The sequence below is a fragment of the Ochotona princeps genome, chromosome 19 (genome assembly GCF_030435755.1).
Source record: "Ochotona princeps isolate mOchPri1 chromosome 19, mOchPri1.hap1, whole genome shotgun sequence".
NCBI classification, from domain to species: domain Eukaryota; kingdom Metazoa; phylum Chordata; class Mammalia; order Lagomorpha; family Ochotonidae; genus Ochotona; species Ochotona princeps.
This window is the reverse complement of record NC_080850.1, coordinates 44353407-44380815: the sequence shown is the minus strand read 5'-3', so window position 1 is coordinate 44380815 and position 27409 is coordinate 44353407. Positions and strand designations below refer to the sequence as shown.

General features: G+C 40.4%; 1 protein-coding gene and 1 long non-coding RNA gene across 4 annotated transcripts; both read left to right on the top strand.

The window, feature by feature from the left end:
* Positions 1 to 564: 564 nt before the first annotated feature.
* Positions 565 to 6176, top strand: LOC131482672 (uncharacterized). 2 transcript variants are annotated; one of them, XR_009247222.1, is made up of 5 exons: positions 565 to 738; positions 2310 to 2420; positions 3170 to 3216; positions 5073 to 5228; positions 5968 to 6176. It is a non-coding gene; the product is annotated as an uncharacterized LOC131482672 (long non-coding RNA). The 2 variants fall into 2 exon arrangements; XR_009247221.1 differs by lacking the exon at positions 5073 to 5228 and having other exon boundaries at positions 585 to 738; positions 5968 to 6146.
* Positions 6177 to 9474: 3298 nt separating this feature from the next.
* On the top strand, positions 9475 to 19862 carry LOC105941904 (protein FAM170A-like). 2 transcript variants are annotated; one of them, XM_058677572.1, is made up of 5 exons: positions 9475 to 9582; positions 14240 to 14350; positions 16342 to 16485; positions 17824 to 18483; positions 19548 to 19862. In XM_058677572.1, exons 1-5 carry the CDS (start codon positions 9513 to 9515, stop codon positions 19772 to 19774), a joined length of 1212 nt encoding a protein of 403 aa, XP_058533555.1. In that variant the 5' UTR covers positions 9475 to 9512; the 3' UTR covers positions 19775 to 19862. The 2 variants fall into 2 exon arrangements, with proteins under 2 accessions (XP_058533555.1, XP_058533554.1); XM_058677571.1 differs by having other exon boundaries at positions 14219 to 14350.
* The last annotated feature ends 7547 nt before the right edge of the window (positions 19863 to 27409 follow it).

Below are 27409 nucleotides of genomic sequence, written 5' to 3'. Positions count from 1 at the left end.
GGGGATTGTACACTGGAAGACGTATGTCCAGAGAAGTGTGATATGGAGAGGGTGTTTCCTTGGTCCCTGAGGACCTTAGGTGACTCTAGGGAGTATAGTTCCAACAGCTTCATTTCACAAGCTACAAGAATTGAAGGGGTTCTTTCCTGAACAGTGGAGTTATGGTTGGATGGTGCACTATCAGGCTCAAGCCTGGAAGTGTTGTGAGACTTGAAAAGCCCTCCCGGTGACCCAAGATGAACATCCATAAGACTGTGGACTGGCAGTCACCGGCCAGAAGGACAGGGATGCACACAGGATTCCAAAGGTACTACTGGTGAGTGAGTCTTACTCCCTGGGTACAGTGCCAGTGAGCAGACAAGGCTGTAACGCCCACACTCCATGGTGCATGCAAGGGTGATGTTGGCACTTGTGCCATTGCTACACATCACACTGTGCTAATGAATATAGAAGAGGCCTTATTCAGGTATGGTCCTCAAGGTTTGTGGATTGGTGCCCCTGGCACACAGCCCCAAAAAGCAGTGGGATTTCCCTAGATCAAATAGCCCAGGCAATTGTGACTCCGTGGCTTGGGTCACCCATCTCATAGCAAACAGAGGGACCTGCTCTCTGGCCTGTAAAGGACACTGGTTCAGGGGGCTCCTGCCCGCTGTCCGTAAGACGGAACAGAGTCCATCGTGGCTGGACAGCAGCAGCAGCAGCTCCAGTCTGGGACTCTTCACAGAAGACAGAGGAAAGGTGAGGTTTTGTTTGTTTGTTTTTGGCTTTTTAAGAAAGCTGTACCCTGGATCCCATACAGCTTTTCAAGCTGGATCTAAAGCCAGTGAGAGCTATCCAGTTCTGCCTTAGCTAGGACTGCCAGCCTGCAGTGACGCCAACCTTCAGTGGGAGTTCTGCAGATTGCTGTTTTCCTTGGCAAATGATGGCCCTGGCTGGGGAGGCGGCAGGGAGGGATGAGGTGTGTGTGGTTCTTCTCCATGCTGGCTTTTCTGGGTTGCTGAGCTGCACACTGCTCCATTCACTTCTTGTCTCAAGAGTCTTTGTCTCCCCTTGTGCTGCTGGCTCTTCCATGGGACGGAGGCAAGTGCTGGGCATCTCTGCAACTGGCTGAAATCCCTCTGCCTTCCATTCATTTTTTCAGATTTTTTTCCTTTTCTCTTAGATTTTCAGCAGCCTGTTTATGTTGTATCTTGATAGGATTTTCATTTTAAATAGCCTTTTTTAACACCAGTCTTGTTTGACAAATCCCACTTTGGAAAAACCTCTTTTTAAAAAAATTTAATGAAACTATAAACATACAAGCAGCTGCAAAAATGGCACAGAGCAGCTCCACATACCCATCATCCAACTTCTCCCAAAACCACCAGCGTCGTCTAAACATAACGCAGTGATTATACTAATTTTAACAGAAAACCATAGACCTCACCCACATTTCCTATTTGCTGTACAAGTTCATTTCTAGGTGTTTTTCTGTTTAACGTGGTGACATTTTATCACGTGTATAGATCTGCATGCCCCCTCTGCTGTCCGGAGACAAACACTTTCTGCTATCTGACCTTGTTGCTCGTCTTCACCCCCGACTCTCCTAACTCCTGGGTACCACTTATCGATTCTTTATCTCTGCAATTCCTAATTTTTAAGGAATTATGATAAATGGGATGAAATATTTTGGAGATCAGCTTTTTCAAGTAACTATGACTCCTTTAAATGTATTCAAATTTCTCTGTGTATTTGATTTCATTTTACTGTTGTGGAATAATTCAACATGTCAAACAGATGAAGGCAATTGGCTCGGGTTTTTCATGTTATTGGCAATAGAAGATAATTAGTATGCAAGTTTTTATGGAAGAAAAAACATTTATTTCTCTACTATTAATACCTAAGAGTGATATTATGTGATATATATTTCATTTCTTACAGAAAAATCCACAGAACTGAGTTCTACAGCAGCCAAATCCCCTTTTCCTTATTTCTACAAATTCTTGAGAAATGCAGTTTCACAGAATTTCACTAGTATTGGGTGATATAGGTATTTACTTTTTAACCTACTTTAATAGGCAAGCATTATATTTCACTGTGGCTATGTCACTTACAAATCTCCTTTCAGTAAAGATCTATTGAAACATTTTCATTTTAAAAGTCCATTTCTTTCTTACTTATATGGAGTCCTTCATAAGAAATAAGTAATTGATTTCATTCTCTGGACGCGTCTTTTTTTACACACTCAACTGAGTTTGGGACAAGTGAGGATTTTCTATGTGTAAGAAACCAAATACATGAGTTGTTTTCTCTTCTGCCAATGCCTTTAGTGCCAACAGTACAGAGAAGTCAGAATGCAGAGTTGCCATGGAAATAGAAAGACCCTTGAACACATGGAACACAGAATGGAGTGAAAGATGAGCTGGGGACAGTCCATGCAGGTGGGTTTTGGAAAGTGCAGAAGTTAAACTTGTTCAAACAAAAGCATGAAGTATCCTTGGATCAATCAGTTCCCACCCATCTCCTGCTCGCTCTGCACTCCGATGCTGGTTGCCACTGGTCTACTACTTCATGGCATTAAGACCACCATCATGTTTTAAAGTGGCTTTTCCATTCATTTTTTAGTTGCAGTTAAGTGGCTTGTTAAATAAGGGTTCTTCTAGCATCCATATCCCCTGAAACAAAATTTGCCACACAGGTAACAATGCCTGCTAATTGCTTTTACATTGGAAGAATAATTTGCAACATAATATGCCAAAGTCACCCTTATTTTCATTTAGCAACTACCAAGAACATTCCATTTTTTAAAAATTTAAAGTATATTTTTAATCAAGGCAAAATACACAATAGCCAAGCACCACTTTTGAGAACATTCTGTTTCCTATGTGAAATGACCTTAGGGATGAATAACAAGAAAATATTCTCTTGCTTTGGATTATGTAAGTCTTTTGCCTCTTGCCACTGTATTTTTTTAAGCAATGCACAGTACTTTCTACAGAATGAAGTTCATCTTCAAGTAGAGCTCTTTTGAGTCATTTCGCTGCTTCTCCTTTGGTGCCTAAAGGCTGCGTCTGTTCCACCACCTGAAATAAAACTCTCACTGGAGGATTTCAATTTCCACAGCTGCTCCTCCACCTTTTTTATTCATGCAAAACAATGCATCACTTTCATTTCTGACTTGTTTTCTCAGGTTATGGAAATAGAATACTTCAAACATTCATGGGAAAGCACATTAGAGTAAGTATACTATCCTATTAGTTTCTTACACTGAGTCCTATTTTAAAAATGATGACACTGATACATTTTAAAAAAGTAATCAAATAAGGTAAATTTCAAAAATGTTTGAAATCTGCATACATGCAGCCTTAAAAAATTCATGGGCAATGTGTATTATGATGATCATGAATATATTTTTAAGGAGTTGGCAGCAAAAATAAATATCCTTTAATGATCATGCTTCATGAAAATTGAAGTACTTTTGTATTGGATCTGAAAAAATGGTGTTGTTCATTAAATTCTTGAGAAAGTCTATAGTATGTCGCATCATTTCTTTTTAAAATCTGTTATCTTCTCATTACTAGTGTCATTTAACTTACATTCAGGCTTACCTCGGTATACATATTTAAAACAATTGCTATGTTTCAAGAAATCATAATATGCTCCTTTTACTGTTCCAGTTTGCAATTCTTTTAACATTTTTATTGTTACTTTTACAGGATCTTCATTTTTGTCAAGTCTACATTTTCCATTCTGAAGTAATTTTTCATATTATCTTCCACTTCTCTGGTTACATTTAAACATATTTTTTTCCTCATTTCAATCTGTTTCATTTTATTCTTTATTCAATATGTATACATAGTTCCATGTTGATTTCTTCCTGGCTATTTTTGCTTGATACTATAGTTTGACTCTCACAGCAAGAAATTTTGCTGTCAGAAAATTTCTTGCTGTCCTTTGAATTTTTTTTCTCTATATGGTAAATGCCATGATACCTCCTATCCCGGACATCTACCCACTCCCACCAATGTTATTCTCCACACCCTGCAGTGCAAACCATGAGTGTCCAGGGATTTGGGAGATGAGACTAAGTCATGTGTGTTGACCTGGGAAGCTTATCTTGGAAGATCTAGATGAGGACGACGTTATCATAGCAGGCCAGTAAGAACTGTGATGACAGAAGTTCCCATTGGAGAGATGCTTTGAGGACAGTAATTGGTATCAGGCACCAAGGGCTGCAAAGAGGTGCTCTTCCCCAGAGCTGCCGGGCAGGAGCAGCCCTGGCCACCTCCTGATCTCAACCCTTCCTTATAAACTCCAATGTCTGTGCTGATCTGGCATAGTAGCAATAGGGAACCAGCACAGTGAGAGCAGTTGCTTCTCTTGATCCCATCCCTAACGTAGATGATGATTACTTCAGGGCAAGACTATTTTTTTTTTTTCTCGCTAGAAATTACAGATGTTTGAATGGCTAATAATCTCAGCCTTCAGATGGTTAAATAAATCACTTTTGATTATTTCCCTGACTTCTTATTTCTCTTAATTGTTATCAGCTTTTCTTTCTGACATTCCTTCTCACAGGTACAGATTTTAATTTACATTAAAATCTTATTCCTATTTCTAACCTTATTTCTTATACTTATCTCTATTCTTATAAATGGATTCTATAAAAATAGATAACAGAGTAAGAAGAGCACCAACAGAATGGGAGAAAATACTTGCACTGATAGAGGATTAATATACAGGAACAGTAACACCCCCCAAAATATTCAATAACAAAACAAAAAAATTAAGAAATGAGAAAATGATATAAATACAATCTTGTTCAAAGAATGCAATACAAATGACCCATAGACACATGAAACAAAGCTCACAGTTACTATCCATTAGAGGAATGCAAATAAAAGCCACGGTAAAAAAATACTACTTCACTGCAGTTAAGAATGGCTACGAACCAAAAATCAAAAAATAAATACTGGCAATGGTGTGAGGAAAGAGCACCCTAAAACAGAATGCAGTAGAAATACAGACTGTCACGATCATTACAGAAATTGGCATGGAAATGCAAGAGAAAACTAACAATAAATCTGCTATAGGAACCTCCCAACCACTACTGGAGATATATTCAAAGGAAATGAAATTTGTATAAGAGATAACTACACTTCCATCTATATAGCAACTAAATTCACAAGAGCAAAGATAGGCAATCAGCTTAGGTGTCCACCATATGGTGAACTGATAAAGAAAATGTGGTATATTCATATAATGGAGTATTAGTCATAAAAAAGAAAGCTTGACATTTGCAATAAAATAGATGGGACTAATATTATTATGACAGATAAAATATACCAGGACCAGAAAGACAAAGATTACATATTTTCTCTTATGTCTTATCATTAATATGGAGCATAAAATTATGCAGATGCCATATTATTGGTATTTAGTTATAAACACTGTTGCACTGAATCATGCCATGTACACTAGAGTCTTTCTTTATCCACATTATGGTTATCATGAAGACCACACTTGGTTATATCAATATCTGTTTAAGAAAAAATAAGATATGTATGTGTAAAGTATATACATATGAAGTGAATGTGGCAAAATGTCAAACATTGTTAAAATTTGAAGCTAAAAAAATAGCTTAAAGAATTAGTTCTCTAGCATAACCACTGCAACTTCTTATCTGTTCTTGAGTCAGAAACTCCAGTTCTGACTTACTGCCAGCATAAATAATGCAACAAGTATCAACTACATGAATGTTTCTTTATGGATTGAAATTATAGATCCAAAGTGTGCATAGGCTTGTTTTATTTTGAAAGTGTTGCTTAATTATTCTGCATTGGCTATATATAGATTCAATCTAATAGTTAGTACATTTTGTCTATGTCCTATCGATATTATTTAGCACACTTAGATAATTTAAACTTTACCAGTTTTAAATGTGCAAGATAGTACATATTTTGTGATTTATTTTCACTTTTCTGGTAGGTAACAAGATTTAGGGTATCTTTACATTCATGCTCATCATTCACTGGCCATGATGAATAAATGGAAGAGACATGAGAAAATCCTCCTGGTAGGGAAGGCGACTGAAGGAGGCTTTGCCATGGATGTAGCTAATGTTGAAAGCAAACACACACCAACTCCATGAGATGAGATACATTCTACACCAGGTGGGAGATAGACAGGCACTACTTCCGAGTTTCAGTGATACAAAGCATACAGTCATTTTCAGAAGACACAGAGATAGACTTTGGAAAAAGACAGCCTAAATATAAGAACTTTGGCTTGACCAAAAAATCTGGGAAGGGCAATTTTCTGCTAAGTCATGCTCTATCTCTTCTCTGAAAGCGTGGGGAAGTGTGAGTGAGGGAGAGCGACAAAAGAGAAACTTCTGTTAAAGCACATTAGCATGTTATCAGTAGCAAGGAAAATCTGGGAAATGCAAGAATTGTGTGGACAAGTGATACGTATATTCTTCACATTTTTATAATTTAAAATTTTTAATTTGAAGTCATTTAAACCAGATGGTCATTTCAAAGTATGAGAAGAATGCATTTAACAAAGTTTTACATCTCTTCATGAAAGAAACTGCAGAAATTGGGTATAGAAAGAACGTACCTCAAAATTAGGCTATACATAAAGGCTATACATGAAAATGAATAGCAAATATCATACTAAAGGGGACAAGATGAAAACATTTCCCCCAGATCTGGAATAACACAAGGATGTCCATTTCAGCATGCTTATTCATTGTATTATTGTAATAACAAATTAAGTGATACATTTATAATAATAAATTATTAATAAAAATAGCAATTATGGATGAAAAAAATAAATGGTATCAAAATTGGAAAGATCTCCACAATGAAAATTTTCAGATACTAGTGAAAGTGTTTATCAAGGACAAACACATAGAATTGAAAACAAAATATCCCTTGCTCATGAAATGGAATAATTGGTATCATTAAAATGTGTGTGCTACCTAAAGAAATTTATGAATTAATGCAATCCCAATCAGATAAACCACAAGTTTCTTTATCCTAATTTATTTTAATTTATCCCATAATTCACATGCAATCACAAAAATCCAACAAAAGCCAAACTAACCCTGAGCAGGAGAAATCAAGCTGGAGGCATTATAATACCTGACTTTCAAGCATATTACAAAACTGTAGTAATTACAACAACATGGTATTGGCATAAAAGCCAACACATGAACCAATGGAACATATCTGCACAAAAGATAATCCTCACACACAAGAGCCAGATGATTTTTCAAACACACACACACACACACACACTCTCTCACACACTCACATCATCCACTGGAGACAGGATAATCTATTTAGTAAATGGTGCTGGTAAAATTGGATGCATATATGTAGAAGGAAATTAGATCCCTGCCTCACCCCAACTATAAAATACGACGTCAAGATGGATCAAAAATCTAAATTTAAGACTTGAGATTATCATATTGTTGTAAGAGAATGTAGGAGAAACACTAAGACATTGGCGTATGTGATGATCTGGATAAGAACCCCAAAGTTCAAGCAATAAAAGGAAAGTGAGACAAATGAGAGTAAATCAAACCCTTAAAGTTTTAAACAATAGTGTGAAGCATCCAACAGATTGGGGATAATATTTCCCAGCTACTTAATTGACAGTTAATAATTGCAGACCTGTAACAACAACTCAAATAACTCAAGAATAAAAAATAGGCCAATTCAGTTAAAAATAGTGCAAAAAAACCTCAAAACCAGAAATACAAATGGCGAAGAGATTCATAAACAAATGCTCAACAGCAGAAACCTTCAGGAAAATGCAAATCAGGTCCACAATGAGATCTAATCCCTGTCAGTGTGACTATCTCAAGAAGATAGAGAAAACAAACGCTGGTTGGGATATAGAAACAGGAGAATTCACATACTCTTGGTAAGAATGTGAATTACTACGCAATTGTGGAAACCACTAAAAACCAGGAAATGTCAAGTGGTCCAGCAATCCCACTGCTGGACATACACCCAAAACACATGAACACAATATATCAAACAGCTACCTGAACCACTATGTTCATAGCAGTGATTTTCACAATAGCTTATTTATGGAACCTCAGTGTCTGTCTTCAGATGAATAGAAAAAATTATATATAATATATATATATTATATATTATATATATTATATATATATGCACTATAAGTATAACTATATGCCATATATGCACTAAACATCTACACTTATATAGATATAAATATATACTATAAATATTTTATGCACAATTATTATTCAGCCATGGAAAAAAGATTCTACCATTGAAATGGTTGCAACTGGAAGACATTACATTGACTGAAATAAATCAAACACAGAAAAACAAATACCACATGTGTTTTTAATGTCTGTGCTAAAATTAAAACTGTGTATAAAGTATTGCTACAAATGCAGTTTTGTCAAACTTTTTTTATTTCTGTCAACTAAATTTTAAGAATGATGTACTCCTAAAAAAAAGAATGATATACTCCTATGTTTTAAATGATGTGTAATTCTTTTAAAAGTTACTGTTTGAGTGAAATTTACACCTTTTCATTCTGATTATCATTTATAGCCTTTCTCTATATTTCTATAGACCTATGGCCCTTTTATTTTTACTTCCTGAAATCATTATTTAGTGGAACATTAAGCTTTGACTATAATGCAAGCTAAAAATAAGCTGTCTGAAAAAGAAAAAAAGAAAAAATAGCATATACCATGTAATGTCTTGATAAATGTACTGTAATATCCTTTCAGGGCAAATGTATGTATCTCTTCAGATATCTCACTTATGTTTTGACATAAATCAAACAGTATGAGACAAGCATGGCTCTAACCATAAGCCTTGGTATTGCTGCATCCTCACAACTGTGAAGACTCAGTACCGCGGTATCCTTAAATGCATCGAATAGTTTCATTTATTTAATCCTAGTAATCTATCTTTTTGTTAGTGAGAGTAATAATCAACATTTCAAGATGATAGTTTCCACTAGATAAAACAAAACACTCAAGGTGTGGGTTTTGTGGCAACGTGTGCCCACAGCAAATACTGTGGTGTGAGGCTTTAATTACTGCCACAAATTTAGATTCATGCTTTATGTTAAGGTCCAAGCTAGGAATTCAGGAGATAACAGTTCAAGTATTTGTCCCTGCCCATGTTAGACATACGAATGGAGCTCCTGGCTCCTGTTCTTGTATTTGCTCACCTGAATTTTACACGTATTTGGGAATAGACCATTAGGTAGAAGACAGGTCTTTTTTCTCCCTAATACTCTGCCTTTTTGGTAAATTAAATAGCAGAACTTTGTCTCAGCCTGGCTTAGGCCGATGTCATCATTATGTCACATTGTGGAAGTCTCACGGTACAACATGACTCACTGCATGTTAGTCTTGATGAGCCTCTAATGTGAGTTCTTCCAATCTTTTTCCTTATCACCACCATCTAACTCCCAGGGAGTAGAGTTGTAGGAAAGATGCCTGATTTGACCTCTCCAAGGAGCTGACCATGAAGCAGAAACGAAAGATGCAACATCTGGAAAACACATACTCTACCCAAACTGAAAAGACATCGAGAGGTATGTATTGATGTCTCGGGGAACAGAGTGATCAGTAACTGAGATTTAAAAAGGAGGAAAGGAGAATTCCTAGTTGCAGAGGAAGGGAGAGAGGCAGAGGAAAGGGGCTGTGATTAAAGTTGGGCGGGACAGAAGAGCTGTGTTTGCACTCGTATCTTCCGAAAGATCCAGGCAAGACAGAGTAGATAAAGTCTCAGGTCACCCATGCACTTTTCTGTGCGAAGGGCCTATGCTACCTACACAAAGGCATTCTTGGTTTCTCCATTGCTGATAATGTCTTTGATTAGTTTAGAAATTTTTTACAAGATCTATTTAATGATCTGAAAGACAGAGTTACAGAGAGTGAGAAAGAGAGAGAGGAAAAGGAAAACAGATCTCCCACCTGTTGGTTCATTCCCTAAATAGCTACAATGGTCAGCGCTGGGCCAGTTCCAAGCCAAGAGTCAGAACTTCCTCAGGGTCTTCCACTTGGATTCATGGGCCCGAGGACCTGGGCCAGCCCCTGCTGCATGTTCAGGTACATTAGCAGCAAGCTGGATCTGAAGTGGAGTAGATGGCAAGTGAGCAGATATCCCTCTGTGATGCTGGCATCACAGGCAGCAGTGTAACCTGATAGGCAACAGCACCAACCACCTAGGCTAATTTTTAACAAAAATGAAGCATTTCCTTTTATTTGCTTTATCTCTGGAATCATTGGAGAAGTAAGAGAAGGTGTCATAAAATTTCCACTAACCCTGTCTCCATCTAATGAAGAGGAGAGTGTGACTAACAGCGATCACGGCAACACTGAAGAAGTTCTAACATGTAAACTATAGTTAGTCAAGAACAAGTAATAAGTCATGGTAATTTTTTAGTAAGGAATAGAAACCATATGTTTAGCTTTGGACAATGAAGGAATAAATTTGGACTTCTATTAAAAGGCAAGCAGTAACACAGGACAAAATCAACACATGAATGCCATTTAGAACCCGAGTATGAGGTATGAGGTACGTAGCTGAGAGGGGGCAGCCTGGATCCAATTTTAACAATCCAAACACTGAGTCATATCCCTGAATCTGAGAAGTCGGACAAATTGGAGGCTCTGCACATTCCCTTGGAGAGAAGAATGCAGAGGGAAGCTGTCTAAATTTCACCAATCAGTAAAAACACTAATTGTTCAAAGGTGAGCAAAAGCAATGTAATATGTACAATGCATAGTCATCCATATCTATGTATGCAGAAGAAAGTAGATAAATTAGCCAGTGGAGATGAATTGCAACATCTGAGATATATGTCCCCACACTATCAGTTTTAATTACTTCTTGCTAAAAACACAATATGCCTGGGTATCATCAGTTTAAGGACTAGCTATGTAGGCAGTAAACTACGCATCTATAATTACCATAAGAAATCAGATCATACAGGCAGGTCAATGTAGTAAGTCTGCTATGTGCCATAATTAATAAAAATATTATCATAATAAATGTTTTTAAAGGACAGTATCTTGGTCACCCAGAAAATTAAAAAAAAAGCATGGTGTGGGACAGAGGATTGTATGTTTGTACCTGGAAAGAGTATGGGTCATCCTTCCATTAACTTAGACTCATGGTGAGAACTAGCTCCTAGGAAGAATGCTGAATGCAATGTGTTCAGATGCACATGCACTGGGGACTCCCAAGAGTGTTTGCTCTGCTCACAAGCGACGCTCAGCCACCCATGGTTACACAGGTTCGCTGCAGCAACACTGCTCTGACTCGAAGCTCTCAGCTGTGCAGTAGATCTTGAAGACGGAATACTCTTCTGCAGAGTCCGTCACATATCAGACTCTTGAGGCTTGTTTAATGACACATGTGCAGATACAATCCAACACCAACTATGAAACCCAACTCCTACTTTCTTTTCTAATTTCTCAGGAATGTTGATTTCATGCACAAAAATCTTGTAGCATAAACAGAAGGTGCAGACTCCAACTGCAGGCGAGAAGCAGGTTGCTGCTAATCCTCCTCTCACTCTCCTCTGTCATCTCACCTAAAAACAAGCCCGTTGGCACAGATACGGGGGGCTTCTCACAGAGGGCACCAAGGGAAGTCAAGTCCCGGTCATAGCACAAAGAGTGAATGGTTCTATCAATCGATTCAAATTTGCCAAGTCCAGGGGAAAAAAAAGTCTCAAGGTACTTCACTCTTCAGTACTATACTGAAATTGCGAGGAGTAAAACTTTACAAAGAGAAGAAGTTTGTCTGGAAAGATGCTTAGACAGACACAAGGCCCATGAGTCCAATCTGGAATTGATCTCTGTGTGGGCAGCATCTTGAGGCGACAGTGTCACCTGCCAATGACATGTGTTTCCCCCTTACACTAAAGCCAGCTTCATCTGTTCATGGACTTCTTCCCGAAAGAAGGCACATAACCCTCTCAATTTCACATGGCCAGACAGTTGAGCCTCACGGTTGGATTAAGTTTTCATGTACTTAAAACCTAGGTTAAGTTTAAATTTCAATTTATTATTATTATTATCATTATTCTCCATGATACTGTTTTATAGTTGCAGGGTTCCCCCTTCCCTTCCTCCCTCTCCATTTTCCGCCCCCAACTGTTTTGTTCCATATTTACACAATAGTACTATCCTTCAGCAACAGTCACAACTCCAACATTCTGCCATTTAAGTGTATCATGGCATTGTAGGCATTGGCAATACTAGAAAATCTAGTATCATGTTATCAAAGTATACTGAACAGTTTCATTGGGAGTCTGCATTTATTCAGGAGTAGGGATTTATATTCATTTCCCGGGATGCTAGTTTCCGTCCTACAGTTCAGCAATAACAATATATGTATATACTTCTTGGCCTATACATCTATTCTGTATATTGCATGATATTGCCTTATATCAGAGAGAACATGTGATATTTGTCCTTTTGGTGTTGGCTTATTTCACTGAGCATTATGGTATCAAGTTGGGCTCTTTTTGTTGCAAATGGTGGAATTTTATTCTTTTTTAGGCTGAGTAATATTTCATAGAATAGGTATATCACAATTTATCATTTAAATTTAAACTTAATGATGGTTAAATTTCAACACACCCATCCTTGGGAGATACTGCACAGCAACCGAACCATAGCAACTCTGTTCTATACTTTCTATTGTGAGCAGCACTGAAAGTCATACATTCTGAAGAAGAATCACCTCAGAGCACTGAAGCAAGTTTAAAGGTTCAGTTGACATTTGGTTCAGTTGTAGGCATTAGTACTCAAGAGAATAAGGAGATAGCAGTGTTATCACAGACTTCCAGGAACACTAACCCAGGTTGACGCATGGGAGGGAATATGCCATTTTCTCAAAGTTACAGATATACTGAAACTGAATATAGATCAGACTAAGGGCGTCCTCGAGTGATGGACTTGATGTACAGCATAGAGACACTGTAAAGATCTCAGCTATCCAATTTTATTGCCCATATAATCATATTTATCCCAATTCAGACCAATCTCCATGCACCAGTATCTGAATATTCACTATTCTCTTAAATTTTATAAAAACACCAAATTCTTCGAATACTTTCATTAATTACACTATGATGCTAAGCCAAATATGAAAACCAAAACCACCCAAATCCATAATCATAGAATATACAACACCACAAACACACGTTTTGAACCAATAGAAACAATTCTTTCATCACTATTTGACACAAATAAAACCCATCCAATATTAACATTTTAGTAACTAAATCAACTTCACACTACACGATAGCCCAATCTAAACCAACTTATCCTACAAACATCAAGCTCATCATACTTAGTATACTTTCACTGTGATTAGTACATAACACAAAGGCAGATATATTCACAAGAGAATTTGACAACCTCAAGAGTTATGCAATTAAGGTAATGTGGGTTGGCTTTTACCATAAACTCTGGTATGGCTAAATCATGAATATTTATTTTCTTGAGAGATCATAATGTATAAATGTTTTATTTGAGATTTTGCATGCTGAGATGTGAGACAGTGGGTGTAACTGAAAACAAAGTGTAACAATCCAAGGCAAAAGTCTTGGGCAAGGTGGGCTAGTTGAGGTCTCAAGGGCAGGTTCCAAAGAGAAACCCAAAGAATTGAAACGTACCAGGTCCCAGCCCAAGTCAGAGATAACTGTTCAAGGCACAATATCCAGCAGGTAGAAGCAGCATGAGCTCCTAAAGAGAGTGCAGTCAGAGAACAGAGAGGAAGTAGAAAGCACCTACAAGTGCTGGTCCCTGCATGAACATTTGCAGTTTCCTCAGTGTTGCTGGTCTCCTCGAGTATGGAATCAGAAAACTGCAGTGAGATCAGCCCTGTGAGCAGTGCCAGGAAATGAGTTTGGAAAAATAATGAAGGTTGACAGTTGTGTGGCCTCATCAATTCCAGCGGCATCAGCAACAGAGGGTTGCTGTATGACAAGAAGCCCTGTACAAACAGGTGAAGTTAAGGCAGTGTCCAACCACCCAATGTAAGACAGGTGTATCTGGGCTTGCATACGTTATGGACATAGGCAGGATGAAGACTATTTCTTCTGAGTTTGGGGATGTATCTGTTTTTAGAGTTCAGAACATGGTATTCAGACTTTGAACAAATGAGTTAAACTCCAAGTGTACATCAGTGATCCTTGTGCTGTTTCCTAGCAATCTCTTCCGTATACACAGGTGCTTCACAGTCTTTGGAGGAGAAGATCCAGTTACATGAAGGAAAAGAGACATCCTCTGAATCAGAATACTACACCTGCCAATCCACTTTGCGTAAACTCCCTTCCACTGGTAAGACCAAGGGAAGATAGGCAAGGTCAGGCAAAGTCGTGCAGTGGGAAGGTGAGCAGGCTTCCAACACTAAGTGTTTCAAAAAACAACCATAGATATCCACTGACCACAGCAGAGCAAAGGAGCAGTCACAGTCTATGCAAGCATGATTAAATAAAGACATTTTGAGATAAAAGTATAGAAATAATGGGAAAGAAAAATGTAGAAGAAACATTGGAAAATTTTTTTGAATTATTAAACACAGAGGAAATGATACTCCACAACAGATTCTAACCTTAGGCACTGATAAGTATGTGGCTGAATATAAGCAGGCTTTCAGGCTTTACATACCAAGGTAATAACCAATAGTTCAGAACCAATAAAATGGATGTGACTGACAGATTTGATTGCTCTACCATGGAAGATGGTGGTCAGAATTGGAAGCAGTCTATGCTCAGAGTATTGCTGAAAGCAGAGTAAAACTGTTAGCTGTAGCAACCGATTCTGAACTCAGTGAGGCAATTAAATAAGCAGAGCCCACCATGACAAATAATGTGAATTTAAATTTAGTGTATGTGCCTGTTTACTATACAGATGTTGTACACTGCCACACATTTTGTGGTTTAAAACAGCATGCAGTTTTATCCTTTTCTTCGGAGTCAGAAATTGAAAAATCCATGTTTTGGGGCTGAAATCAAGGCACTGGCAAGGCTGTTTCCTTCTGGAACTCCAATGGAGGATGTGCCTTCACTTGAGTGTGCTCTTGGGTTTGCAGCCCCTTTGCTTCTTGGCTCCAACTTTCTGCTTCCACAGTTATGTCTCATATCCTGTATCTGGTTTTCTTCTCTCCCTGGCACAAATACACTTGTCATTACATTTATATTATGCCTATCACTATGGGATAATCTTCCCATCACAAAATCCTTCATGTGCTATTATCTGCAAAGACCCTCTCTAAGTATGAGGGAGTGGTATCAGGATGTAGGGATTAAGACATGAACATCTGGGTGAAGAGGTGTAACACAACCTTCCTCAAACATCACAAAACATGCTAAAATCCTTGACACATATATAGTCAGGTGTGCACATATAAACATCTCTTATATTTGAAGTCTTTGTGATAGAACCATAATGACTGAACATCAACACAATGGCAAAGCTAAAATTATGACATACTTGTTGTATGTTGAAGCTTTGGTCAGGACATAAACTACAATCTGCCGGAGTAACTGGCACACAGCAAATATTCAATGGTCTCTCAATAGATAGCAGATAGGAGCTCTTTAATGTCACATGATTTGAGCAACAATAGAGAACAATATACAGATATTTCTCCTGTGTTTACATTGTGTACATGAATACTTATGGTTGGGAATGTCTAAACAAGATGTGAGGGAGTGTTAGTGAGAATATGAAATGCTAGCACAGTGTCTGAGACACAACCCAGGGGTCTACCCTACAGTTGATGATGAATATATTAAGCTGATAAATATACCATGCCCAGAACACTGAACACAATACACAATGTTCTAGTACTGGGAAATAACTTTTATATATCATACTCACATAAAATGCTGTCATTCCAGAATAATCTATGGGGGGACGCATTCAAAAATCAAAGATAAGGGAACAGGGTTCAGTAGGAGAATAGAGAGATGTAAAGTAGCGAGTGACTTGTCAGAGAAAAGACTTTGTGTGAAACTAAGAGGGTAAATTCTATGGGCTACATTAGTGGGTAGGTCCTTGACAACCAGAAAAGTAGGAATTACTGCATGTTACAGACCTTGAGTGTCTTCTGCTTTTGCCTCTATGAGGAGGGCCAAGTTCTTGTGCCTGGTAAATGAGGGGAGGCTAGAGGATTGAACAGGGGCTCAAGGACTGCCTGGAGCTACCTCCCTCTCTCATGACCACCCGTATGTGTATGTGCTGTTCTTCTGAAAGGAAACAGAGTCCAGATAACACAATATCTCAATGTGGCATGTGTGTTTAATTGCTGTTACTTGGTTCCCCAGAACCCTGGAAATCTCAAGTAACCTTTCCTGAGACAAGCACAGCAGTCCCAGCCTGCAGTCAAGCAGAGAGAGACAGCTTCTCCAGCTCGGAATACTTCTCCTGTGTCTCCTCTCCAAGCAAGAACCTTCTGGCTGATGAAGATGGTAAGGCAGAAGCAACGGCAAGGTGGGAACTTAGAGAAGAGGTACAGCTAGGCTCCTCTGTTTAACCTCCTCTTACTTAATTTGCCCTCCAAAGGAAAAACAAAACAAAACACAAAACAAAAAACCCCAAAAACCAGTTCAGGGCAGGGGAACCAGGGCTGAGACCTTTGGGGTTGGAAGAATGTGCCTGTAAAAGTAGGTAAGAACTCTGGGACTAAAGCATTACATGTGAGCTTTAGGACAGCCATGGATAAAGCTGTAAGGAATACACACATGTGCATGCAAAACCTGTCAGAATTTCTGGGGTGAGCTGATGCAAACCCACACCTCCCATCACTGCCCACAAATCTTGCTTGTTCTCTAGCAGCATTGTGTAAGTACAAACACAGACTCAGCTCTGCACACAGTCATTCAGCGCCATGAATACTAAAACCATGACTAATTCCCATCGTCTCCAATACATATTCTTTCTTGAAATGCTTTTTTTAAAAAGAACTATTTTGTTTTTATTAAAAAGTCAGATACACAGAGAGGAGGTGGGACAGGGAGAGGAAGATCTTCTGTCCAATGATTCACTCCTCAAATGGCCACAACAGCTGGAGCTGCATCAATCCAAAGCCAGGAGACAGAAGCCTCCTCAAGGTCTCCCATGCAGCTGTAGGGTCCCAAGCCTTGGGCTGTCCTCAACTGCTTTCCCAGGCTACAAGCAGGGAGCTGGATGCAAAGCGGGGCCACCAGGATTAGAACCTATGGCCATATGGGATCCCGGCGTGTGCAAGGCGAGGACTTTAGCTACAAGGCTACCACGCCAGGCCCCTCTAATAACATCTTGTAACTCTGCAGTGGTAGTGGGGTTCAGAAAACTCCCATCATCTAAGGTGAATTCACTGTCATAGATGGCTTCTCTCCCTCCTACATCCCTGAACTGACAAAGTCTAAAACCCTACAAAGAACTGTGTGTCTTCTCTAACCCTAGACAGCTTCTGTCTTGTGGTCTAACACAGGTCATTCTGTTGTACTTACACGCAATGTTGTAACACAGAGCACACACCACCCCTCATTACCATTCTCTTTTAAAACACCAGAAACACCATTATGTGTGTGCCGGAACACACATCCTCTCACACTGGACACACGTACACTCATTCTTCACGTATGAGAGATGCAAAGTGCACACCACGTGTGACTGTATCACATATAAAACTCTGAAACATCTTCCACCCATACATTTTGATTCTACATGCCACACGTGCAGGGAAAGACTCAAGACAATCTTAAATCCTTGAAACGTCAAGTCACTAATTTAATTGTTCTTACACAGGAAATTTTCTTTCCTAGGAATTCAGAGATTCAAACAAAAATATTGCATTTGCTCTTCAGAGCTGCCCCTGCAGATGTTCACCCCATATCAGCGGAACTGTTTTCATTACCACTTAGCCAATGAGCCCTGCACACCGGAAATACATAGGAGAAAGGAAAGGGAAATGAAAGTTTACTATATGCATGTTCCGAGTAAAAGAGAGATGGCTGGCTTAAACAATGCATCACAACCACTGGTCCCTCCGCCAAGGCAGCAGCAAGTACAAGAAATGGTGTTTCCCGGGAAGATCCCCATCGAGACCAACCTCCCCATCATGTCTGCTTGGGAACTGCTAACAGAGAGCGAGTGCTGCTGGGATGTGGAAGAACACAAGGAGAAGGTGGGGGTGCGGGAGCAGAGCATGGCAAGGCATCCCCCTCTGGAGGAGAGCCCCACGGCCAGGCCGCCCAAGTGGCTGCTGAGCCCTGAGAGTGGCTACAAGTGCTTGGGCTGCTGCCGTGTCTTCCCCAGCAAAGACGCCCTGCAGTGGCACGTGCAGCATGGGGTGGAGGAGGGCTTCAGCTGCCGCGCCTTCCACCTTGCCTTTGCCTGGCTGAAGAGCAAGAGCATGAAGGAGAAGAAGAATTGGGGAAACAAGAAAGTCAGAAAAATCACATGTGGAAGCAAAATAGCAAAAGGTACTGACACCAGGAGCCCCGTACACAGATAAAATAGATGGTTTTCCTACAGAAAGAGAAGCAGCCATACTCTAATGAGGTAACGGCTCTTATGTTTTGTCAACAGCCAGAGGGCTCACCTTTCGTTATATACACCTGTCACCCTCATGACCATAGGGTCAGGATCCACTGCCTTCACCATCAAGAAAGAAAAGACTGATTCTGCCATAAGGGAGAACAGAGCATCCTCCTGGCCTGACCAGGGGTACCCAGCCAGGGTGTCATCTCTGTCACCTCCATGGTGGAGAGGTGGACACTCCCTGGAATTGGAAGCTGCTGTGGGTAGATTGCAGGAGAGGTGAGTGCTCAAGAACAGGAGCATCCCAAAGGACGTGGTAGTCAGGGTTCTCATTGAGGCTGGCATCGGCAGCAGGAAACATGCCCCGAGCTACCATCCAGGGCTCCCAAGCACCACAGTGACTTTCCTTCTGAAGAACACAGCCACACGACCAATGGCTCTGCTGCCAGACAGTGTTGTCACACACTGCAGGTGAATCCTGTCATTGCTTCAAGTTACTGGTTTTTGAAAACTATTCTATAATGTGAGTGTAAAGGATATTTTTGTAAACACAGACCTCATTTCTCTGTGAATTTTGAAGCGTTCTAAGGTTTGCCTGCACATGAAGTGCCTGTTCGATTTCTTAATAGAAAAAGAAAACCATAGACTAATTTCAACAAGAGCCCAATCATTGCTATATTCCCACCAATGAAGGAGAAATTTGGTATCCTTGCTTCTCTTGGACATTTAATGGGACAGGTGCTTCCTCAACCTTCTGGTCATTTTCGTAGCTATGCAATGGGATTTTATGGTGCTTATAATCTAGCTTTTGCCAGTCTGCTTTGTGTTATCACTTGGCTAACTTTTATGAAAGATTTGCATAAGATTTTGCTATTTTAAAAATTCTGGTTTTTTTCTTATCACTTGGAGAGTCCTTCAAAAGGCCTACATAAGTGAATTATTTCTTAAATAGGCAATGTGCAATTATTTTCCCTCAACTGATGACATTTTTTCATCCTCTTCACAGAGTCTTGGCATAAGTGGATTAGACATTTATGGAGCCAAATACATCAGCTGTTTCCCTACATAAAAGGTAACTTCGACGTCAAAAGCAAGCACCTTAGAGCAACATGCGGAGCTACAATGGGAATTCAGAGACTTGAGGGGCCTGTGGGAGCACAGCCGAGACAGTGGCTCTGGGAACAACGGAGACCAGCGCTGGGAGGCCTGGGCACACCACGGGAAGCAGTGTAACCCACCCATCAATGCACCCCCACCCACCTCACCTCGCTGCTTGCTGTCAACGCTCTACCAAACTCTAGCATTAAGGGTTGTAAGCATCTTTTGCTCATGACATTTCCATTCTTTTTTTTTAGTTGCTCGTATTATAGAATTAAGTGAATTTTGAACAGACTCTTAAAACACACATCCCTTGGGGAAAAAATTAACTTGATTTTTATGAGAGTAATAGACAGAGAATAGTGGTGGTTGTGGGGACATTCTCATATGCTTACAACATATTTACCTCTTCAATTTACTTATGTTTTTACCTAAATTAAATAATACTGACATAATATTGATACTTTTTATGACACCAGAATGTTGTCTAGTCCTTTTGTGTAATATCAGTACAGTGTTTATGTGGTGTCTCTAGATGTAAAATAGTTTCCTGTGTATAAATCCAAGTCTTTTGCCTTCTAGTTTTAGTATGAAGTACAAGATGTAAAAATTCAAGTTAATAGCAGGGTTTTCACATGATAAAATAGATTACTATAGGGGACAGTGCCATGATAGCGTGGGCTAAGCCTCTGCCTGAGGTGCCAGGATCCTACATAAATTCCGGTTTGTGTCCTGGCTGCTTCACTTCCAATCCAGCTGCTTATGGCCCAGGAAAGTAGTGGAGGCTCCTCAGGCCCTTGGTCCCCTTGCCCATGCAGAAGACCCAGAAGAAGTTCCTGGCTCCTGGCTTTGGATGGGCCCAGTTCAGGCCTTTAAGGTCATCTGGGGAGGAAACCAACAGAGAGAAAACTTCACTCTCTGTCTCTCCTTCTCTAACTCTTTTAAATAGAAATTAATTTTAAAAGACAACGCCAAGTAATAAAGCTGTAACAATCCTGCAGTATTCCGAATTACTGCTGCCTCCCCGGAATGGACTGATGTGGTCTATTGGCCACAGAATGCCGCTGTGGCCTGATGATGACTTGAGGATACACTGAGAGCTGCGGCATTACTGTTCAGTGGGAAGAGAGCAAGCTGTACGACTTACTGATCTACAGTGTTCACATTGCCTGCCTTACCACCACTCACCCTGAGAGCCGACTTACGGAGAGAAAGACACCTGGTTTATACAACTCTCCCAGGAGCTGAACCATGAAGTGGAAACGAAAGAAAAAAAAAAAACATGTAGAAAACACACATCCTCTCCAGCCTGCCAAGACATCAAGAAGTACGGCCTGTGGGGCCACTGTGATTGGGCACCGCCTTTCCAAGGAGGAGGAACAGATTCCTGGTTACACAGGAGGGGCAGCAAGGGAAAGGCAGAGGGGAGAAAGGAGGCAGGCGACAGAGGCAGCTGTGCGGGGGTCTTCCTGAAGATGGAAGCGATGGGACAGTGCAGAGCAGACGCCGCATGCTCCTCTGTGGAGCTTCAGGTGCGGGCTCTAGGCACTACCTCCACAAAGTCCCGTGACTCATCCTGCTGCACAGTGATGGGTTTCTCAACAGTGACACATCTCCTTTCGTTTGTTTCACTTCTGAAAGCACTAGAGATTTATATATTCATTTTTTGTGCATGAAAACTTTCTCTTTACAAAGAACAAGAAAGTGAGGCTTCTAGAGATTCGAGATGCCCCAGAGGGGAACAGTGGATACTCTGAAGATGTCTCAGAAGGGATAAGTACATAGCCCTAAATAATTTATTCACCAAGAAATAAAGACGGTTTGTTTTGGACTCTGAAGGTATAAATGGAGGAATTCCATTTGAGTGTAAAAGACAAGACAGAGAAAAAAATTAGCTATTGAGATGTTCTGGGAAGATGACCAGCTGGACTGGAATGACTACCATGCTGCATTACAATAATCAAGTTGTGAACAAGAGAGAGGAATGTTGCGTGGAAGGATCTCTATGTTCTTCTTTTTTAAAAAATGTTATTTTTAATGTTGTTTACATAGTAGGCCTGAGGACCACTGATTAGGGTGGGGAGGGTCAAGATGGGGGGGAGGGGGGTGGAACAAATGATTCCAATTTTCCTTTTCTTTCCTTTTCTCCTGTATCTCCTGTATCGGTGGTGGGGGGAGTTGGGGCACAGGGGAATGGCGGGGGCTGCTCCCAGCTGCCAAAATACTTCAGTACCTGGGGACAGGGGATGTCTTCTTGATGTCATTTAGAACCTGATGGAGAAGAACGTTCTGAGTGTATTGCCTGAATAGTTTTTAGAGTTTTGAGATGCTGTTGGTTTTGCTACTCCAAGGTTTTGAAAATGCTTCCAAGGTTCACTGGCTGACAGAGTCCACCTTAATGCATCCACTTGCCCAGACACTTGGCCAGGAGAGTTGTCCAACCTGTTCTGCTTCCATCTTCTATATGGTACTCAACATCCTCTGCAAGCCTAAATGAGCTGGCCGTCTTGCCCCCACCCATGCACCTGGGCATGCTGTCCACCGCACAGGCATCAGCAATTGAAGCACAATCCTGATACATGAATTCCAAGGTCAGACCACAAATACAATGATTCTGCCTGTGGCCAGAATTTCAAATCCAGTAGTCCAGTTGGGAATTCTCCCAAGAAAACTCACCTGGGATGACTCCAACCCTGACTCGCACTTGCCAGCCAATACAGGGGCCGGTTCAGTCTGTCACCTGCATCAACCTATGCATACACTGGTGATTGTAGCTGTCAGCTCAGTTCCATCCACAGCCCCAAGGTCCTATGCAAACCAGTGGGTGCTGTGGTTCAGCCCAACCCAGCATGCCACAGACCTGACCCTTTGCACACCAGCAGGAATTGAATGTTCTTGAAACCATGTATATGATATTTGGTCCATTTATATACATAATTAAAAATAGTAAGTGGGTAACTTAATGTGGGGTCAGATTACTTCACAATGGAGGTGAGGGGAACAGACTGGAGCCAACTGCAACAATCCAAATAATGGCTCATATTCTTTAGTAGAATATGAAAATACTAACAAAATTTGAGGCTCTGAATACTATAATGGTCCTTCAGAGAGAGACCTGGAGTGGAAAGCTGCCCCAATGTCAACTTTATTCATATCAGTGCATGTTCAAAGATGCTACTGAATATAAATTAGGACACAAGTAAAACACATAGTCATAGCTACCTAAAATTACAAAGTGAAAGAGCTGAATCAGCAAAAAGGAGATATATGTTAACATCTACTATACACACTTCTACACATCATCTACCAGGTCTTCTTGCTCTAGTGATACTTGATAAATGGGCTCTCTGCTTATGTAAGAACACAAGGCAGGTCAAGTTGGTATGTCTCCTCCATGTTACAATTCAGACTGGGATCAATGAAAACTTTGTCATCATTATACAACAGCATTGAAGCAGACACTAAGGTATTGGCATCCCTGTCAGATGCAAGACAAAGTAACACGACACAGGGCATATGTCTGTCTGTACCTGGAAGGGGTTCATTGTACCCCATCCATTAACTTAGTCCCGGTGGTCAGAGTTGACTATGAAGGAGTTTGATGATATACTACAACAGTGTGCACATATGTACAAGGAATTGCTAACAATCTGTGCACGACTTACAAAGGATACACATGGCGCAAATCTAGTCACCCTTGGCACATACTGATGTGATAAAGAAACATGACAGATACTTAAAGTTTCCAATTGAAGGAAGCAGATTATGGCGCCCCTAGGAACACAGAACTTGCTAAGTTGCTCGTACTATTATTTAAGGATGGATAGGTACACAGATATGCCAGGCACAAACCTCTGCTTTTGTGTGGTTTCTCAGGAAACTTGAACTCCTACAGAGATGTTCTATGGTATGAACAAAAACTTACCCCCACCTCAGACCACCAGGGACATGATGGCACGTCTTCCTCACACCACTTCTCCAGCATTTCATCTGAAGACAGACTTGTTGGTGCAGGTGGGGAAGAGAACCTTTCAGAGGATGCAGAAGGAATCCAGGACCTAAGCAAAGCACAGAGAAGAGGAATTCTATCAGTCTGTACAAGTCTGCCCATTCCAGAAGAAAACAAAAACTTAAGAACTTTTCATTATTATAATGAAACTCTAGAAATGATCAAACTTAAAGCGAAGAGGTTTGTTTGGATTGCTGGCTCTGGAGAAGCCAAGCGCAGGGCCCTCCTCTGGAGGCAAACTAGTTCTGTGTGGTGTTCTGCAGTGACGCAGATGACACACAGATAGCATGTGTGCCTATCTCCCTCTTCTGAAGTCACTTAAACTCACTCAAATTCATCAGTTCCCAAGGCCCACCCCTGTACTTCATAGTTGGATTAAGTTTCCATCCACTTCATGGCTCACCATGGCAGTGAAATTTCAACATACATAGTTTTGGGAGACAATGGCCAAATCAAAGCAATTCTCTTCTACACTGTTCAGTGTGTGCGGCAGTGGAAGACATACATGCCAAGGGAAGAGGACCTAACAGCACTTGGGCAAGCTCAAAGGGATGACATTCCAACAGGACTCTCTGATGAAGGAGGCGGTGGGAGAGGAAATGGGGATAGCAGCAGCATCTGAGCCACGTAGCAAGCATGATGTGGAAGAGGGGATGCTGCATTGCCAGGCAGCTATGAAAGCACCAAGCAGGTGTACACAGGCCAAAAGTAGTGAGATCTTCAAAAGACAGGCTTTGCATGCAAGGTAAAGATAAATGTTCATGATCTCATCTATACATCTACAGTGCCGAAATTCTCACACCTACCCCTGTGAAGTCCCAGCTCCACATCCTGTCCTCACATCTGAGCTCCTTAGAATCTTCACAGGCATAGATGTTCTCTATGTTCATTTGTACTCATGGAAAATATACAAATAGGGATCCCTGGGACTCCTCAGTGCCTCCAGATTCTTTACCTGTGTACAGTGAACTCTATGTAAATAGAAACACACAAAACATATTTTGTGTCCGACTCCTCTGTCCATTTTATCCAAGCTGCATGTGACTGCAATTTGTTGACTGGCACTACGATCTGTGCTCCATTGCCTGAATGCAAACCATTTCCTTGTTAATTGTACCTTGCTGGGAACTTGGGTGGCTTTAATTGTAGAAATATGGAAATCGCTATTTGAACACCCCATGGCATGTATTTGGATATACTAAGACACTTCTGTTTGGTGAGTTCCTTTACTTGTATATTAATCCTTTCAGAACTCAATGTTCCACAGTTTTTGTCTTTGCATCTGTATTTTATTTGAGAGAGAAAGTGGGGGGAGAGAGAAGAGAGACCGAGATGCAGAGGCAGTCTTCTCTAACTCCTGCTCCTCTTGACCTCACTTTATGGATAAGAGCGTATGTTCTTTTGAACTTTGGGCTTCACATCTTCATTATCCCTTAGATGTCATTTATGCACTAACTTGTTTAGTCTGGAATGGCGTACTCTCACTTAACTCCACCATAAACGTAAACCACAGTATACAGCACACACATACATCTCATTAAAGAACATACCATTTCTACACAGACATATCAAACAGGCTCAAACCACATAATGTCAATCCCACCAAAATAAATCTCACCACACAGGCACACCCGTACCTTCCAAATGAACTGTACATTAAACTTTAACCTAATTTGAATCAGATAGTAGAAACTTTTTTTTTACACACCAGGCACACTTTAAGAATCAAACAAGCATAGTGTGATGTGTGTAAGGTATACAAGCTAGATATAGTTATGAGAGATTTGAAAAACTTAACCATGAAATACTGAGTACTGAGCCACGTTGACATGTAACAGAGATCGTGACTTGCAAAGCCATAAATATTTAACATTCTTTAAAAATAAAAATGCACCATTGGTTTCGAATGAGGTTGTCAATTTCTCAATGTGGTACATGCGATGCAAGGTGAAAATGCAGACAGAGGGAAAAGCTTTAGCCAAATGAGACGAGTCTAAGCAGTGTCAAGGGTAGGATGCAGGGAGAAGCACATGGAAATGAAGCCCACCAACTCCCTGCCCAAGAGAGAAGCTTTCAGACACAATATCGCCTGGGGACATCAGTGTGGGCTCAGGGAAGGGTGACGTGGGGGAATGTGATGGAAGCGGCCCTCTTCACTGAAAACGCTCATCAATATGTGGATATTTAGTCTCCTCAGGGACACTGGTTTCCCTGTGGAATTCCCTGGTGGAATTCGGTCCTGCAAACAACAATTAGAGTGTAAGATCATCACAGCTACATGTGACTAAGTAGCTTTTAGGGGGAAAACAAAGCTTGGAATCATGCGGGGAGATAGTGGGAGGGGAAATGGGAGGGGGAAGCACAGGGAGAAATCCCTGTACCTACACAACTGTATCATGGAAAATATGGATAATTATGAGACAATCTTACAAAAAGAAAACCATGGCAAATCAGTGGAGTTGGACAGCTGTGTTCCTTCATAAACTCTGACACCACCAAGAATGGATCAGTACTGAGCAGCCAGCGCAGTACAAGTGGCTGAATGCTAATCCAGACGCCCAGGCCTAAGGACATATATCTGTGGAAACACATGCTATGAAGGGTCGCAGGTTCAAGACCTTGCTTCCTCTGAGCTGTGGCACATATCTATTCTCAGAGCTGAGAACATGAAATTCAGAATATATGAGACATGAACAAATGAATTAAATTCCAAGTGTATATGACTGAACTATGTTCCATTTTCCAGGAACTTCAATCTTACACAAGTGTGCTCCACAAGCTGGAACACAAGGCACTAGTCCACAACGCAAAAGAAAACTCTGAATCTGAATCCTACACCTGCCACTGCACTTTGTCCATGCCCACTCATGCTGGTAAGAGGAAGCCAAGACAACCAGGGTGAGCAGACCAAGTTGTTCAACAGCAATCACAGAAACCTAAACAAAAGATAAGCTAGTGTGCTAGAGACAAGTCAGAGTTTCAATCAAACAGAATATGGTTAAATAAATTTAGTTTGAAATGATGGAATATCACACAGAAAAGTACTTATAAAATCCACTCCAAAATAAGTTGAACTAAACACAGAGGAAGTGACAATCAGGAACAAATTCTGAGCTAAGATACTGGTAAATATATGATTGAATATAGATATTCTTTGAAAACCTAAATCCCAAAAGTAATAACTCTGGACTGAAAACATAGGGAAATCAATAGTATGTCAGAATGACTGAAACTTAAAACATCTGAAACTCCTCCTAATGACTGAAGTAGAGCGAAGTCACTGATTGCATAAAGCAACTCTGAATTCAGCACAGTAGGAGAATTACAGAGGACCTACCCAGGAGATACAGGAAGTCTTAACTCAAATTTAACACATTATTTCCTACTAACAGCAGTGTTTGTTGAAAAAGGTGTGATCTCTGACTAAAGCCAGTGAATAACGTGTGTGTGTGTGAGAGAGAGAGAGAGAGAGAGAGAGAGAGAGCGAGCGAGCGCGCACGAGAGAGCACACTCTGTCAAGAATGACTGCAAGAACAGAATGGACAGAAATGTACCATCAACCATTCATTTCCTGCATTGTCAGGACTTTAAAAGGTATGAAGAGGAAGATCAAAACTCCAAAATTTTATTGTATTTTAACACATCTTCAATCTCTTCTGTCTCTCTTTCCCTCATCCACCTACAGATGAGTTTATATACAGGTAGTTGAATATGAATAACACCAAAATCGTACCACAAAGAAAGAAAGGAGAAGGGAGACA

Coding starts and splice junctions, on each gene's coding strand:
- LOC105941904 (XM_058677571.1), top strand. CDS start 9,513: ATGAAGCAGAAACGAAAGATGCAACATCTGGAAAACACATACTCTACC. Junction 14,351..16,341: donor GCGTAAACTCCCTTCCACTG/GTAAGACCAAGG, acceptor TTGGTTCCCCAG/AACCCTGGAAATCTCAAGTA. Junction 16,486..17,823: donor CCTTCTGGCTGATGAAGATG/GTAAGGCAGAAG, acceptor TTTCTTTCCTAG/GAATTCAGAGATTCAAACAA.